Consider the following 17,853-nt stretch of genomic DNA (forward strand, 5'->3'; position numbering starts at 1 on the left):
ACTATGTCCACACCTTCCCTAAAGGGTACAGTCATATCCATGGAACCACCACCACCACTAGTCATGCATAATTGTGTGTTGAAAGCTCTCGATGTTTATGTTATCACGGCATCTAACTTTTAAAAATTGCATGATGATTTAATTTCTGCAATTTTGTAATGCTGTTATCAAACAGAATGAAATAATAATATAGGTGTAACTTTGAATGAGTCAACACAGTATCTCTGTTTTAGTGTTGAGTACTTTATATAATGGTCTGTTGTTGTCAAATGAAACTTAGGTAACTTTGTAGACTAGTTATTGAATGACTGTACAAGACTAAGAGTATACATACAGGTACATAGTTTTATATCAGTTATGGTCAAGTGCATTTTCCTCCTGTTAACAGTTGCTTTGAGAGTAACCTGAACGGGGACTACCACACCGACCCGAAGGACAACGACTACTACCGCGGCATCATCTGGGAATTGTGGCTGGGTGACTACTCCCTCAGAGCTACTGAGATGAAGATACGACCCGTCTCATTCTCTAGTGACGACACCCAGGGCTCCCCTTATCCCACCCCCAACCCTGACCCCACCCAGGTTGTCCCCAATGTTCCGGATGTCCCCGAGTTACCACTTCGTCATCAGTAGCTGCCCTTCACCCCACCCACGACGACCTTGAGTTATCCGTTCGTGTCACAAACATCTCGGCACATAGTTACGTTCTGTCAATCAGCTCACAGGTAACAATCTCCAGCCTCCTGTCCCCTTACTCACCTCCCCCTCTCCAAAACTCACTCTTCTGTCATTACTTAAATTTTTTTTGAGTGTTTTTATTTCTCTCTGTTATCTCTGCTCCTCTCCCACATTTATCAGAGGGTATAAAAACCTCAGAGACAAGGGAAGAAGTTGGAGAGGAGAAGGTGCAAGAGTTAAGGGTAACATGTATTACAGTAACCTAATCAATTCTATTTTTTCATACTACCTTCTTTTACTCCTTAGTCCATGGTCTAGTCTTATATATATATACGGTCACTATTGTGTGTTAAGAATGTCACCAACATGACCCTGTATGTACTGAGCTGCTCACTTCACTTTACTTGTCCCTCCTACCCCCTCTTCCTATGCTCCCTCCTGGTCCTCCTTCCTTGAACTTCCTCCTGCACTCTCTCCCTTCTACCTTGAACTTCCTCCTACCTTCTCTCACCCCTCCTAGTCCTACCTGTTCTCTCTACCTTGAACTTCCTCTTACTCTCTACCTTCCTCACCCACTTTAACCTTCCTAACACCTTAAATCACAAGTAGTTATATATTCCATGCCAGAAGTCTTAAGGTTCCCCAGAGTTGTTCTTATCTAGTAGTCTTAGACATTTGGGGTCAGGATTCTTAAATATTCCAGATTTTTTTTCTTTTACCTCCAAGTGAGAACCGAGATAATGGTAGATAAAGTGTACAATCTTGATAATATTTCTAGCCTTCATCTTTATGTTATATGTGAGTCAGGTTCCATACTACTGTGTCCTCTCCCATCAACAGTTAGGTACTAATGAATAAGTTAGCAGACGACTTGTTAAGACACAGAGTCTTTTGGGTGTAACATATATAACTCTTTCTGTATACCCAAATTGTCTTGGAATAAGTGAATGAATTACAGTAGTTTGAGGCGAGTCAGAAAGGAGCCAATCACACCCCTTTTACAGTCAGTCACCTGGCGGAGAACTGTTGAACTATTCCAAAGACCTACCACGTAATATTTTCCAACAAATCTGATTCTAAGGGACTGTAAGGGTTCAATTGACTATGTTACTGTTTTGGGGTATTTTTTGTGTGTGTAAAGTAAAACCACTATTTAACGTACTATATGGAGAGGAAAGTCTATTAGATGTGAATTATATAAGAGATGAAAGTCCTTTATATCGAAACTCCGTTAGATGAGAAATCCGTTATGTGGAAGTTTCACTGTATGTAAGAAACGTTAATAATGAGTTAATATATCCTTAAATATATCACTAGTGTCAGGTTAGTTATGGATCCAGAAGGTAACTCACCTCCCTGGTAGACAAGAGTTCAGCTGCTGGATAAGAGGGAAGATCTTACAACATGTGGTAATCATTATACTGTATATTGTTTACAGATTACCACAGTCTCACAACTGACACGACACAAATGATTCTTTAGATCTATTAACACACACACCGCAAACATTATCGTGCCAACTCTGAACCACCACAACCCCTTAATTAACACTATGGGAGCCTCTGTTACACTAATATAGACTAATTTTTGGTATTCTTCGTTATTTAAGATATAAAAAAACTAATACTATATACTAAACATTTTTCAATAGATAAGTCACACACACTCTCTGCTTCCAGCCATCTCATCTGTAATCACTGTAACATATTGTACTTAATAAAACCTCTAATAATGTTTTTGTTTCCTAATACTGTAAAGGTTTAAAAAAAATCCTTAAAAAAAATGGTATCCTGTAATTGATTATTAACCACAGTATGTTCAGTAATGTATCGGCAGTGTTCAGTTCAGTATTTAGTGTTGAGGGGAACGAGTGTGAGGGATGGTGACCCCTTCCCCCTTTTCTCCCCCTGGCTCTTAACTCTATCACTTTAACTTGCCTGGGGGGTGTGGAGAGGGAGGCAGGGGGGTGGGGGTCAGATCTCCCATACTTATGACCATCTACTCACACACGCACACATATCTTTTTATCCTAATCTGTAATAAATCAAAGTTTCGTTTTATTTTTGTCAATTTTATATACATTTTCAGATGTCCAGTAAATTATATACTGTATCTGTTTTGTTTCCACCAGTCAATTAATGTTTGTGTATTTATTGTCAACACCCACGTCACAGTCAATGTTACTTTGTCTGCAAAATAAATTATAGAACTTTTTTGTCTTTACTTTTAATAACATTTGCCGCTCTTTAATATTTTTTGTAATATACACATTATCATACAAACTCGCCATCCTCCTATAAATGTTTGTTGATAAAAATACAATTCCATCACACGATAAATTCATCGTGTACTTTCGCTAACCTTATGTCAAGTTTAGGCTCGAAAACTAAGTAAAAAGTTATTACCGGTATATTTATTCTTATTTACGTTCTCAATAATCACAAACCACCAATTGTACCATATTGAAGTTTGAACAAAATTACCAGATATTATTTTGTATTACTATATAGGTGATAACTGATGGTCGGATGCTGTGTACTTTGTCAGCAACAGATGGGAAAAATTTGGGCCGGAAGAATAAAGGTGTTGGTCCCTGTCTGGCGAACAATGTACCTCTCAAACCTTCACTTGATATATCACTAAATTGAACGTGTAATTATCACTCCTTTTCGTGGCAAGAGTCAACTACACACAACTGCCTATTACCTACTATCCAATAGCTACCAGATGCCTTTGTCATATTATTTCACTCAAAGTCTGCAATAAACATCAACTAAGAGCAGGTCATAATAGAAAAGTTGGTGGAGGCAGGATCTCTGAGCTGTAGTTGTGTGAATGTGTGCCCTAAAATCTGCCGTTTCCTGCCATCATGACTCAAAAGTTCCAGGTGTCAACAAGAAACCTGATAACATGGTGTTTATAAGACCTATGAAATTACAAAAGTATAAACTAACCTACTTACAAAACTTTTATCCAAATATATATTAAATAATTATATATATTAAATTTAATTCCACACGCAGTAGACATGATTATACACAGGAAAACCTAACCACACCCAGCATTAAAAGGAAACTGTACTGCATCGCTCATACTAACTGTACACACACACTCCAAACAGTACCCACTCCAGTTGTCTTGGTGGGGTAATCAAAATCCTTCGGCCTTTGGTCCCATACTGTCTAATACAGTCATATGTTGTCGCCCGTCACCATTTTGTGACATCACTCTCACTGGCCACAAGCGGATTTTTTCATTGAGTACTGTACTGTACAATGTTATCTTACTTAAGGGAACAGGTCATCATACTCATAGGGTTATCACGCCATACTCAGAGGATTACCAACATACTCAAGGTGCTAAATCAACATACTCAAGTGGCTAAGTCATCGTATTCAAGGGTTAATATACTTATTCACTGGTTTAACCCACTATACATTGCAAACTGGATCGTACTCAAGTGGTTAATGCTATCTAACTCACTGGGTTAATCTACTGTGCTCAGGGGACTATCATCGTACTCAAGTGGGTTAATGTATTATAATCACATCAAATACTTTACCATAGAATAACATATCAAATTCAACTTTTTTATAAATACAGGTAAGTCAACAACTCGTAATCAGATTTACACTACAGGTGGCCCTTAATTAACCTGTATTGTATTGGGATTACTTCTTCTTCTTCCTCTTGCCCTTCTTGCCCTTGGGCTTCTTAGCGTCGGGTTTCTTGGCGCCTTTGCCCTTGAGACCCTGTGCCTCCAGCTCCTCCTCCAGGTACCTCGCTCGCTTTTTCATGATGGGCGTCTTCTGGTACCATGCCCGCATGGCCTCCTCCTCCTCCCTGCCGGACACACAACGGTTAATACTGTACCTCTCTCTTCAACCACAACCATAAGTAATACCAAAGATTCTACCCGCACTCCAAAAACAACCACAAACTTAACATGCCACAGCCACTACTACCACACTCTAACCAGGCATAATAGCCTAACACACCACAGCTACTACCACAAACATAACACACCATAGCTACTACAACACAAATACTGCCACACTTTAATTTTTCAAAGTTACTTTTTGGCGTTTGTGTTATTCTGAATTTACTTAAGTAGTTACACCTTAAAATTAAATTCCGAGAGAAAAGGTGTTTTCGGCCTAAAATTCTACAAGGCTCACTGTTTCGGCCATAATCTTGATCTACAGGGAATCATTGTAACCTGGAAATAAGAGAGATCTCGTATGAAGAGTAAAATTAATGTACTGGATCAATTCCTCGTGAAGAAAAACATCTCAATTGTGTATGGTGTTAATGGAATACGCACACACAATTTACTCCAACACACACACACACACATGGACGTTAAGGGTTAATTGAAGTCTTCCCGATAAACAAATAATAGATACTGACAATGTTATAATGTGAATTGGAGTAATTGTAAGGTTCTATCTCTGTTTGTCTCTCTCTCACGTACCTGTAGATAGGTTCTATCTTACTAAGAGGCACCACAAACTCAAGGGCTGTGAGAGGTGTCTTGTTCTGCTTGGCGAGGCGCTGCTCTGTCACCACCTGCAAAAAGACGGGAACCCTTAAATGCTATACACCTGCAGTAGGACAGTTTATAATGACACAGGTGACAGTGACATCTTGTATAATTGTAAAGTTTAATTTACACGAACAGTTTTATTAAATATATAACAACACATTATCAAACCTATCTAATATCCAGTCTGTCCACATTACAATCCTGCCCCAAAACCCTGCCCCATACACTACAATACTGCCCCCACACACACTACATCACCATCCCACATGTTACAGCTCATAAACACAAATAATTCTTCAACATATCTTCCGCATATTATTTCTGGAGATATCAATGACTGTCGATGACTACCTGAGACCCATCGGCTTCCAATCGGTGTGAGGCAGCAACCATGACACTATAACTGGCAATAAACACCCATCTACCCACTGACTACTGCACCACCACCTCCTCACTCACTCACCTGACTCGCCACACTACAGATGTGGCCAGAGGTGTAACCATCACTTATACGGGCCAGTCCACCAATGTCCAAGCGAGGCGTTAGCTGCAACGGAGAGAGAATAACCAAACACCCACGAGTTATACCTCCAGTGATAAGATTTAAAAACAGAACCGAACTGATAGCCAATCAAATATAATTTTGCCTGTAGATTAAACAAAGTTAAGAGTTGTATTAATTCCTCGTTACACTCAATATTATCTTCACAGTCATAACATTCTACGAGGATCAGTGGCAAAATGTATGGAAGTATTTGACTCCTAATCTGACTAATGGTCATAACAGTGAGTGGTGGAGAAGGCGAGTGTTTACCTTGACGCCGTTCTTTGTGATGAGGTGTCGCCAGAGCTGGGCGCGGGCACTGAAGGTGGGGCGCTGGATCATCACCAACTTGTTGTACACCGACGATAGCGACTGTAACACAAACAACATACATCACAGATTCCGATGTCAAATTTTTCCCTTACATCCACTATCATTCAACATTCTCAAAAGGTTTCTAGATTACCCCCCTCCCCCACTCAAAGAGAATACATCAAGTTACGGTAGTCTCACTGTCATCTCGAGGTCATTATTATAAACTACATTTCAGGATGGCGGCATAAGTACGGTATGTCAGCTTCATGAGTGTTCTCGTATCCGATCACGGAAAAGTTAACATAGGAACTTTTACAAATCATATTAACACAAAATACTAAGGTTGCATAAATATACTGTAGTTATAATTACTGTATGTATATCTGACACCTACTCTAGTATTTGTGATGATATTTATGTACAGATGATGAATCGTGTTAAGCATCATTTAATGAAACAATCTATAAAATGGAAGACATTCGCAGGAGCTGCCTTATTTTTATTAACTGTTTGTTGTGACTTAAATTAATACAAACACACACACATTATAGTAAACCCAGCATTTAGTATATTACATCCATCACCTTGCAACAGGGAGAGGTCAAGACAATAAAGAGAGAGGGAGGAGACTGACCTTGGCATCACAGTTCCAGGGAGCATTGCTGATGCCCACAAAGACTATCTTGTCCTCAGGGCCAAGACTCTTCAACATCCTTGGCATCTCCTTCTTCAGCCGCCTTGGGTCTGACTTATCAGTCTTAGGCACCTGAGGATAGGCAAGAGTGTTAGTCATCTTGTGGATATCAATACTGACTCATTTTTTGGCCTGGCTGGGCTGACAACTGGTTAGTCATGACGATTATCATGATATTAACAAGGAAAAATGGCTTCGCTTAATCAACATAGGTTTTAATATAACGAAACAAGTAGTACGACAGAGGCATGGGGAAACTTGTACAAGATGAAACTAACCTTCTTGAGGAACATCTTGTCAGCGGCGTCAATCATGATGAGTGTTGGCTGCAGCAGACGACCCACCTGTGTCAACACCAAGACAAACTTTATATGAGAGGCAGCTGGAGTAGCATCTACCTTAACACCATCTATTAGTGTCCAATTATCTGAGTTACTTAATTGAGAGGCCACAGTCATAAGTCTCGGTTTGTTACCTTCATCACCAGGTGAGTTAGCATGTTTAGGCCTGCCCTGCCCGGGTATCTGCCCACAATATTGGTGGCTGTGAGGTCCATGAAGGTGGCGCCGGACTCATAGGCGAGGGCGTGGACGAGGCGAGTCTTGCCACACCCACGTGGCCCACACACCAACACACTCTTCACCATCTGCGTCTGCTCGTGCACCCCATCCACTCCTGCAACACACAGCTCATAAATACATACACACAATTTCAAGGCAAGAATTCTACATTAGCTGAGGTAATATTAATTCAAGTAACAATATGAACATATTCCTCACTTTCAGATACTGTCTAGTGACACATTTCCCAAGCCAAAGTGAATGTAACCAGTGATGAACTCACCCAGCGGGAGAACGACATACTCTGTCAGGATGTTCTTGATGTCACCGATGGCGGGCATCGGGTACTTGGTCTTGGCTACCATCTCACACCCCACCAGACTCACGTCTCCGTACAGTTCACTCAGCCGCACCTCTGGCACCTTCTTGATGATCCCTGCAACACCAACACCACTCTTAAGTCACGCAGTTGAAGATACAAATACCTGTACAGCATAAATGAATATTAAGTAAATAAAATAACTTGTCACTTTGTATCATGACATAGCAAACTGCTTACCTGAGCAGGAAGTCGCGTCTCCAAATTACAGTAGAGTATGTTGAAATTAGAGAGATGACTAGAAAAGAACTGGACAGATCAAGATACCATGCACTATCACAGAGCTCTGAATATACAGCTAAGAAGCATCAGCACAGGTACAGGTTTGGGTACAGTGTCCAGGATTCAGAAATCTCCTTAAGGTGACAAATAAATCTCAAATCTACACACTTAAAACACAAGACACTTCCTACAGAGCCCAAAAGGTGTAGCTTAGATGTGTGTACAGTAATCATTAATATCCTAACTCCACCATAAGTATCTTTTACATTACTCTAGAGAGAATATAAGACAGTATGGTGAGGCCTAGTGGGAGGCACCTGCAGCCTTGACCCTCACCGTTCAGAACCAACTCCTCAAACAGGGACTCCGTAGTTCTATCTGGCGTTAAATCCTTCTCCTTCCTCTTCCTCCCTTTCTTCCCGCCCTTCTTCACTCGCTTCTTCTTCTTTGCTCCCCTCTTCTCACCCTCTACATCCTGAGAAAATCACAAAGTGGCTCATGTTTCCACACTGTAAAGGACCTCAGTACAGTAGAGGTAACCCTAGTTATTAAATTCCAAGACGTATGGCCCAGGCTGAAGGGTCAAGTAAGCCCCAGTCCTTATAAACCCCAACCTATTCTAACCATGAATATTTGCAAACAGTTAAGTTACATTAGGTTTTATTAGTTCATGTGTGATTAGGTTAGGTTTAGTTTGATTAAGTTTGGTGTGATTAGTTTAAGTTTGACTAGGTTTGATTAGGTTAGCATGAGGGTGGTTAAACTTTAGATAAAATATGTTGGGGTGGAGATTCTTCAAGTGATCCTAATTAACCAAAGTTTTATTCTAGATAAAGGTTTCATAGTTGCAGTTTAACCTTGTACTAGCTCATTAACATAAAATCTAACCTTTCATTACCTCTATAACATTTACAGCTTAGCTTTGTAATACCTCCTTAGCATTTACAATATAGGTTACAATTAACATTTACAGCTAAGTCACCAATATAGGGCATTCTATTACCTCCTTCAGCCTCTGGATCTCCTGCCGCATGAGGTAGTCCACTTGGCGCCTGATCTCTACCTCCACCCTAGCCCTCTGCTCCGTCTCGATCATGTCCTCCTCCGGGTGTTCTTCGGTGTTGTCTTCAATATCCTTCACCGACCACACGTCTGCCCAACACACAGCAACACCAAGAAACTTTATTCAAGTACATAAATGCAGGGACATTCAGGTGTACAGTATAGTTCAGGTACCGTAATGATTACCATATTCAAATCAACAAATAATTTATATAGACATGTTTGGGTTTAAATGCTTGCAAACAAATACTGGTAACACAACATTGAAAACATAAAAAAAAGACTATTTTTCAAAAAATCAATACAGTATAGAAAACATGTCAATACAAATAACAACAGAAAAAATGTGTCAAATGAGTGTGGAGGAACGACAGGCAGGTGGGGGGGTGGTCACTCACCCTGGAACTGGTCGCACGCCCCCTGGATGTCCGTGACAAAGCTGGATGGACGGAGGACAATGGCCTTCTCCTCTTCCTCCTTCTTCTTCTTCTGCTTGGCTTGTTCCCGCGCCCGCTCTCGCTCGCTCTAGTGGGTCAAGGGGCGCGGGGACGAACTCATCATTACTGAGTGGTGGCCGACTAGTGCGGTCTCATTAATTTCACTTATACAGTATAACAATAAAGAACTTATAAAACTAAAAACATAAACAGTTGAGTGTTCATACATTGTGTCTCAGATTCATTTCAGCTGTTAAGTATGAAAACTAAATTTGCATATCAAAGCTACGATGAATAGGGGTGCATGAGTGTTGTAGTGACACATGAGAGGTTGTGGCAGACTGGCGGCCGCCGACACTAGTACAGGAGTTGGTCGTGGCTCACCTACTGCTTCAGCACTACTGTCACCATACATTCTCCTGATGGTTACAATAACATTCCTAACTTAATATTAATGTGTCTCTAGCAGACCTGATTCACTACTGCTTCATGTCTGACATTTAAAAAAAAAATCTGGAAACGGTATATACTGTAGGTTTGATGCCTTCCTCCAGATTACACTTGAATAACCCAAGTAATAAGTATAAAGTTACTTTAAATTATCATAATGCATAATTTGCATAAATTACAGAAGTACAGTATACAGTATTTATATTTTCTCAAGTTCCCTCACAAATGATTATGGAAAGTGTTGACAGAAGGCAGGCGAGTGTGTGTTTGGGTAATGGTCACAACAATAGTCAGAATCAGGAAGGCCAAGAGCAGCTGACTACCACCACTGGCCTTGATGTTATGACGAGGTAAAGTAGAAGTAAAAAAGGAAACCAAATGTAGGTGAGAGTCACAGTCCCCTAGTGTGGCTCACAAACATCAGTAGGTGTAAACTACGAGGTATACCTGCTCGCACACACACGAATAAAGTTTTACGACGAACTACATATCCTAAGATACGACTCAGGGCCAATTGCAAGAACAGTCGTTGGGTGTACGACGCCATTTACGAAGACCTTCTTGCCCTGGTCTTTTTTCAGCAATATCGCCTTTAACACATGGAATTCTGCACTTTTCGAAGCTTTAGAGGAGTCTCGAAACAAGTTTCCTGGTGGGAATTATTAGCTAGTGCTGTACTCAAAATATCGAAACTTCGAGATCTCTCCAGAGCTTCAAAAGGGTGGTATAACTGAAACAAGATCAGGGCAAGAAGGTCATCGTAAATGGCGTAGTACACCCAACGACTGTTCTTGCAATTGGCCCTCAGAACCGCCGCCATATATCTCGCCCAGATGTAAATAAAGTGTTGATCGCCATGATTAGAACATTATATTATTTTCATATTATTAGCAAAATTATATAATCTATGCCTGTCTACTATAAAATGTTCAAATAACTAACCAATGTTTTATGTGGGAAATCAATAAATGTGCTAATATATTCAAACATCTAATTTCTGTGCTACAATATACTGTATATGCCATGCAGTGATAATACCAAACATGAGTGTAAGCAACAATTGGCTAAGAACATCTAGTTAAAAAAAATAATAATAATAACCATGCACTACTACTGTTAATTGTTTCTACTAAGTGTATAAACATAAAAGAATCCTGAGAACGTCTCTTGTGTTCAAGTTGTTTTAAACGAAAAAGAATGTAGAGCCTTACGTCGCCTGAGCGGGGTCCCGGGGCGGCCTCCTGACACACGGGGACAACACAATGTTAACTGTACACCCACAACAACTGGTACAAACATCTTGACACATTCTCACCACAAAGAACAATATTCTAGGACCCTGACACCATACAGTAGACAATCCTGGCACCTTCACACAACACGTGGGAGCTGGACTGTCAAAGAGTAAATGCCTCAGAGTGCACATAAAATAACCACTGCTGGAACACCTATCAGTTCCTCTTGTTCAGGTAAATATAAAATTTTTAGTCTTGTGAGAGACCTGGTGCTGGACCTCCACAACACTGGCCACAACTACCCAGATACTGATTACAGCCAATACTGAAGAAGAGTTACAAAACAGCTACTTAATCTAGGGAAAAAAATGATACCGTACAAAGATTTTTTGACAATGAAAGGTAACGCCTGGCTACTGATTACTGCCAATACTGACCAAGAATTCCAAAACAGCTATCAGTGCTTAATATAGCAGAAAAAAATTTAAACTGGAACTTCTAAACAATGTGATGGGCTAGACTAAAAAAGGAAGCACTGTACAATACAGGTGATCTCTAAAGCGTAACGCTGGACTAAGTGATCTACATTAAAACTAACCTTACATAGTATACCATAAATAAATAAAAATATGTGTAATAAGAGGCATGTATCTGTCCTACATTTAAAAAGTTGTAGGTTGTTGAAGAAATGTGAGATTAAAGAGTTTCATAATCGAGAGGTGAGAGAAATGAAGGAGGTACATGATGACCAGGTTCAACCAAAGGGAACCTACATGCACGGAGTAAGGATGGCACAATAGGAACTGTAGTGCGTTAAGACGGGATTGGATTTCAGTGACACACTGACCATGGGAAAAAGTATTTGGCAATGTAAAGTAAATAGTTTACGTCATCTGAATACGAAGAGGAGGCTTGGAAAAGATGGACTGGTTGTTCATGAGACGTTCAACTTTAGATTGTGTCTAGTCTCTCTAACACACACACTGGCACACAACTAACATCTCCTGTACACCCTCAAACACAGTATCAACTTCAGAAACTCTCCTCCACACTAAGAGGAGCATAAACTCAGATGTCACACACACACACATATATACAGTACACACACTCTCTCCTCCATAACTCTCACCTTCCTCTCGAGGGACCTGGCGTCGTCACTGATGGCGTCATCATCAGGTCGCGCCATACCTACGATAGCAGAAGAGCCGCCTTCGTCCTCCTCTGGCAGGTCTGGGAACTTGCCAGTCTCATGTCTGTATCACAGGTGTAAAATGAATTAGACATGTTGTGAGTCAAAGATAAATATTTGTTGTTATAATTATACGTTTTTAACTTCATTGTGAAAAAATTTTCATAAGGCAAAGATGACTAAACAGCGGTTGTAGTGAACATAAGATATGGTGGATCAAAGGTAAACACACCCAAGGTAAGACACATGGTGTGACAATAACACATAAAACATTGCAGGTGCTGTGTGTGAGGCACAGGAAAATGTTGTGTTGCACCAGAAAGTGTACAAATTAAGAACATGAATTCGTACTCAATATACAGAATGAGTAAAATGAAAAAAATATGATAGAAATATATAGATAAGAACCAAGCCACGAGGGCCCAGGGCAGCAGCAAACATGTTACAGAACAGTATAAGCCTCTGCTCCACCAGACTACGAAATGTAAATACTGTACTGTACTGATAACCCTATTACTCCAAGTCCCTGTAAACTATTATCAATAAAGCTGTAGTGTAACGAGTGATAGGTGTACTGGCTGTTGTTTACAAATGTGGCAGTTTAATGTTGTGTTTGGCACTCTAGCCCTGTCAACGACACGTCTGGATATGTTCAAATTAATCTTTTTAAGCTTCCTGCAAGAAATCTCCTCTGGCTCTAAATACGTTTACAGTGATAAGCCTTGATACTATACACGATGTGCTTTTAACTGACTTTAAAAGTTAGCTTTTATTTTTAGTTATTTACAGTTAAATTAATTCTGGCAGAAGGGGTAACTATGCTATAAACACCAGTTTCTCTCCTGTCTATTTCTACTTTGCTTTTAACATCAGCTGCCTGCAAACAAATTCCTGAAGACATTGAGGCATTGAGTTACTCAACAGAGTTAAATGCCAAAGATGTGGGGAGACAAACTAAGTACAGTACAAGGAGACTGTTCCTCACCTCTCCGCCTGCAGGTGGGTTTCAAAATGTTCTCTCTCCATAGTTCTGGCCCAAGACCACATACACTTATAGACAACTGGATATAGCATAAGCACTAAACAGTGAGGAATGACAGAGTACTACAACACCACATAAGTAGTGCGTGGTATTGACTGGTTCAAAGAGCCCAGCCGTAATAAACCAGGATCCAGCTGAACCTAACCTGACCATCAGCATAGGTCCTAATTTTAATGAGGCCCAGTTTATGGCCTGGTAAGACTAACCCAATGGTGATGAGTGCACACACACAGTGGCCATGCTACAACAGACTCACTTCTTCTGGAAGATCCACTCACGGATCTTGTCCTCCATGGAGGTAAGGAGTTGGTTTCCCTCCTCATACACGATCTTGGTCTGAATGCGTTTCTGCAGGTTGTCCAGCGCCACCTTCCTGTCTTCCTGCGCTAGGTACCTGGTCTCCTGCACCTTCTCCAGCTTCCCGCCCCAGCTCCGGTCCAGTGTCGGGTCGGGACGCTGCCAAAAGACGAGTGTTTTAGCTTTCGTTACAAGGTTGAATGTACCCAGCTTTAATAGAAAATAACTGTCTTATTATATAAACAAATTTTAATTTCATAATAGGAAGCTGGTGATGTTATAATACAGTAATTTGCAAGTCAATGCCGTGTTATAAAATCTACTATAATGTGCATTATAAAATATCAACAGTGACGGTTTGTTTTCCTTTTAAGAATTTTTCTTGATCCAGTAATATAAGAGAAAGAAAATGTTGTTAACGGCCTAGTGTGGACCTTTAACAGTATGACACATACAACACAGCAGTGACTGATAGTCCTCACCTAACACCATCTCGCACAAATGATCTAGTACTGTAGTAGCCTACATCTCACAATCACCTTACCCACAATTCCGATGGCTAATTTATATCTGTTTATGTACTACAGAAGTAGCTGGGCATGTTCATGCACCTCAATCTGTACCTTTGATTGTGAACTACAGTACTTTACTAGAATAAACCTGCAGTGTTTAGGGTGACGCACCAGGCCTAGGAAGAGTTCCTCTTGTAGCCTCATCTGGTTCACCTTCCGCCTGGCCAACATGCCCCGCGTCACCGCCTGCAACCTCACAACCGCCACCTCCTTTGAAACCTGTTGGCGCCCCCGTCCTCGGTCTCGCTCCTGTGGACATCAATTATAGTGTAACTAACCAAACATAGACATCCAAGACACTTGTACTCGTAAGTGTTGTAACTCGAATACCTGTATCACCCTGTAACTGACCATAGTAGATGTGTATATGCTGTGCTCATACCACCCTTGTGTGTGTGTGTGTGTGTGTATACAGTATCACAGTGATGTCAGTGTCAGCATCATGAAAAGGATGGTGGTCACCTGTCTGGCCAGCAGGTCCCTGCGGTGGTCGGCCTTGGCCCGTCCCTGCTTGGCACGCTCGTGACGCTGCAGCAGCATAATCGCCTCCGACACTGTTAGGGGCGACACCTCGTCCTCCGACACAGCTTCCAGTCCAGCACGACGTAAACAGTCATCTATCAGGGCATTTCTCTGGTGGGACAACCATATAAATACATTAATAACCCCTGGAAACATTTAAGAATTAAACTTTTAGAAAGTTTAGTTTAATTTACCATCACAGAGCACTGAAAAATCCCAAACCTTCCACAGTTCAAATTCCTTGTGGACAGAATTCATACAATAGTTCTCTGGACAAATTATCATCACCAAAATAATACAGTGGACCAAACCTAACACCACGTTGGTTGGTTTTAGAAGTTCTCAGTCTTTATTAAGCAAAGGCCATTACAGCTGACTCAAGAGAACTCCTGGTCCAGTTGGTCCACCTACATTTTGCTGGCTGGGGTCATGATTACCTTAGGCTTGACAAGCGATCATTCAAAATTTATGAACATATTACTAAAACACAATTAATCATAAGTGTAGTAATTTAACACAATGAGGAGACACTAAAATTTACTGTCATGAACATAAAAACTAAAATGACAATCTGGTGATATAATACAATATACAGTAAAGTCAGTGCTGTATACAAACACCATGACCAGGTCAAAGTTAAATACATTACTTGATGCCAAAGATAATTAACAAACACATAACACGACACAAGAATAAAATAGGAAATGTCGCAAGCTTAATTTTTTAATAGTCATTCACATGTTATACTTTATATTCTCCATGATCTATCAGCTGGGAGCCAGGAGGTCTAACATATGTAGCTGCTTTTTCTCGCGAATTTGTGCAATTAAGTCGATAACACCAGAGCGCCAGTACCATACTTCTCAGTGACATGTGTACCCCAGTATAATATTAGTCTATGGCTTACCTCTGAGATGATAAGTAGTCTCTCTCTCCTGATGTAGGTGGGGATGGGGACAACCAGGTCCTGGGGCGTGAGGTTGAGTTCCACCATGATGTCGTCACAGTGCTGGATGTCACTCAGGTCCAGCGACACCAGTTCGTGCTGCAGGGGAGTGTATGTTTGTAAGTGAGGTTAGGTTACGTTAGTTTAAGTTAGGTTAGGTTGAGTTAGTTTAAGAGAGGTTAGGTTAAGTTAGTTTAAGTGAGGTTTGGTTACGTTCTTCAAAAATGTTCTTTGAAAATTTTTCTTCAAACGGCTTGTGTGTTGTGTTGTCAATAGTAAGAGAAACAATTGAGACCCTGCAATTATACGTAAATGAGGCAGAAAGTCAGATCAGCAACCTGGGACTTGGTCACAATTTTCGTGATACCATATGGCAGCAGGGTCTACCATTAGACAATACATTATGCTTCCAATATCTTCCCAGGCGGTAGTACCTCCCTGTTTGGTAGCTGCCTACTACCTACCTACATTAAGGTTAAGTGAGGTTAGGTTAAGGTAAGGTTTGGTTAGTTTCGGCAAGGATAGCTTAGGTCACTTCATTTGTTCTTAAATACGAATAAGAATGTAGGTATAACAAGAAATATTTGAATACTAATGAATAACATTTAATTGTTAAATTAATAAGAAGTAATAACAGTTAAAATAATCATCGTTTGTTAATCCTAATGTACCGTAATTCATAATTTATTCCTAGAATTCAGTCACCTTAATATAATTTACATTTTATTCCTATATTTAATTCACCTTAACATATAATGGCATACAATATTTCTAATAGAATTTGTGATATATGGACGATTTCTAGCAATAATCGTCCACGTGAGAAGGCAAAAATCACACAGAAAAGACGATCGTCCATTTGGCAATCATCCAAGTGGGAGAGGACACCGGTATGACTCTTGTTGAGGTACCGACCTTCCCGCACCCAGCCAGTCAACAATGTTTGCAAATCACTACTTTAACCTAGCAAAAATTATCGAGATAAAAATAAACAATAACTTTTTTGCCTGATCTCGGCTACAAATTGTAATCATATTTTGTTGCGATTATTTGGTAGAATATATGGGAGCTGTTTACATTAGCCCAACTGATAGCTCTAAACTCGCTGAACAAGTTCGGTAATACAACTCAATGAGACTCAACTTTGCGGTAACAACTAATATTTACACTCACTTTCAACTCGACGATCCTGCCAATTGTGGCATCCAGTAAGCGACGCAGCAGAAGACGCTTCTGGGGATGTAAGAGCTGATCATGGCAGACGTTGAGTTTACGAGCAGCTCCCAGGTACAGCACGTACACACGCCGGACTCGCACTGCCACCTCCGCTCGTTGCTGACAATTTTGACAAATTGGTGTCGAGTGATACACTTGCACATTATAGCCCAAGTGGCTAGAGTCGATCAGTGGCGAAGAGGATAAAATTAAAAGTAAAGTTCTGTATTGGGATCCAATTTTAGAACAAGGGATAATTTACATAAAATACGATTCATATTTCTAGCCTAAATTGTGATTTTTTTCCCGTGACTTTATTTTCGTTCACCCAAAGTCCGACCCCTCCCTCCATAAAATTATGGGCACGGTATTTACATGGTCAAACATACTGACAATGTAAAGTTCAAAGTCACATGTTATGTCTTCAGAACTCAATTACTCTCGGAAACATCTCCAGCATTCATCTCATATATCTAAAACATGGAAGAAGGAAACTATTAATCTGGAAGATACAAAAAACAATATAACTTACGTCTGGATGAAATGTTCCCTGAAGTTCTTGATCTTTTTCCAGAATAACAGTCAGCTCATCCTGTGTTTCGGACCATAACGCATTGAACGTTCTGTAGAGTAATTTGAATCAACTATTATAAAACGGATGGTATGTGCCATTTTCATATAAATAAAGTATCTACATGTTATACAGTTTGTAATATTGTATCTAATTGTACCTGAACGACATGGTGCAGGACCCGGGCGGGCGGTAAATTACACAGTTGTCATGGTAACGGAAAGTCTGTCTTCTTAGCTATTATATTGTTCATTCACTATTTTGAAACACAATTGAATATTTGATTTATGTTTTAATTATAAATATGACATATAAACATCAAATTTATTTTTATCAATACCTTAAGTATAATTTTGTTCATTTTATTGTTTTCTA

At 40.2% G+C, this 17,853-nt stretch overlaps 2 protein-coding genes across 10 annotated transcripts in view; one reads left to right on the forward strand and one right to left on the reverse strand.

Moving 5' to 3' along the window:
• Window positions 1-2,895, forward strand: part of LOC121863773 — a 62,669-nt gene extending 59,774 nt beyond the window's left edge. For all 7 annotated transcript variants that reach the window (XM_042362563.1, XM_042362564.1, XM_042362568.1 and 4 more), the window contains one exon: window positions 389-2,895. In XM_042362563.1, coding sequence (XP_042218497.1) covers window positions 389-635 — 247 coding nt within the window. In that variant the 3' untranslated portion in view covers window positions 636-2,895. The remainder of the gene's footprint in view (window positions 1-388) is intronic.
• On the reverse strand, window positions 2,459-17,687 carry LOC121863774 (IQ and AAA domain-containing protein 1-like). 3 transcript variants are annotated; one of them, XM_042362570.1, is made up of 20 exons: window positions 17,639-17,687; window positions 17,440-17,530; window positions 16,866-17,027; window positions 15,654-15,791; window positions 14,687-14,857; window positions 14,336-14,473; window positions 13,612-13,811; window positions 12,254-12,377; window positions 11,101-11,130; window positions 9,401-9,527; window positions 8,944-9,092; window positions 8,277-8,415; window positions 7,623-7,775; window positions 7,255-7,454; window positions 7,058-7,123; window positions 6,720-6,851; window positions 6,041-6,142; window positions 5,690-5,773; window positions 5,155-5,249; window positions 2,459-4,523 (listed from the first exon to the last, which is right to left on the reverse strand). In XM_042362570.1, exons 1-20 carry the CDS (start codon window positions 17,647-17,649, stop codon window positions 4,352-4,354), a joined length of 2,484 nt encoding a protein of 827 aa, XP_042218504.1. In that variant the 5' UTR covers window positions 17,650-17,687; the 3' UTR covers window positions 2,459-4,351. The 3 variants fall into 3 exon arrangements, with proteins under 3 accessions (XP_042218504.1, XP_042218506.1, XP_042218505.1); XM_042362572.1 differs by having other exon boundaries at window positions 16,866-17,085; window positions 17,639-17,663; XM_042362571.1 differs by lacking the exon at window positions 11,101-11,130.
• Between the last annotated feature and the right edge of the window lie 166 nt (window positions 17,688-17,853).

Source organism: Homarus americanus, unplaced genomic scaffold (assembly GCF_018991925.1).
Source record: "Homarus americanus isolate GMGI-L3 unplaced genomic scaffold, GMGI_Hamer_2.0 scaffold48354, whole genome shotgun sequence".
Lineage (NCBI taxonomy): Eukaryota > Metazoa > Arthropoda > Malacostraca > Decapoda > Nephropidae > Homarus > Homarus americanus.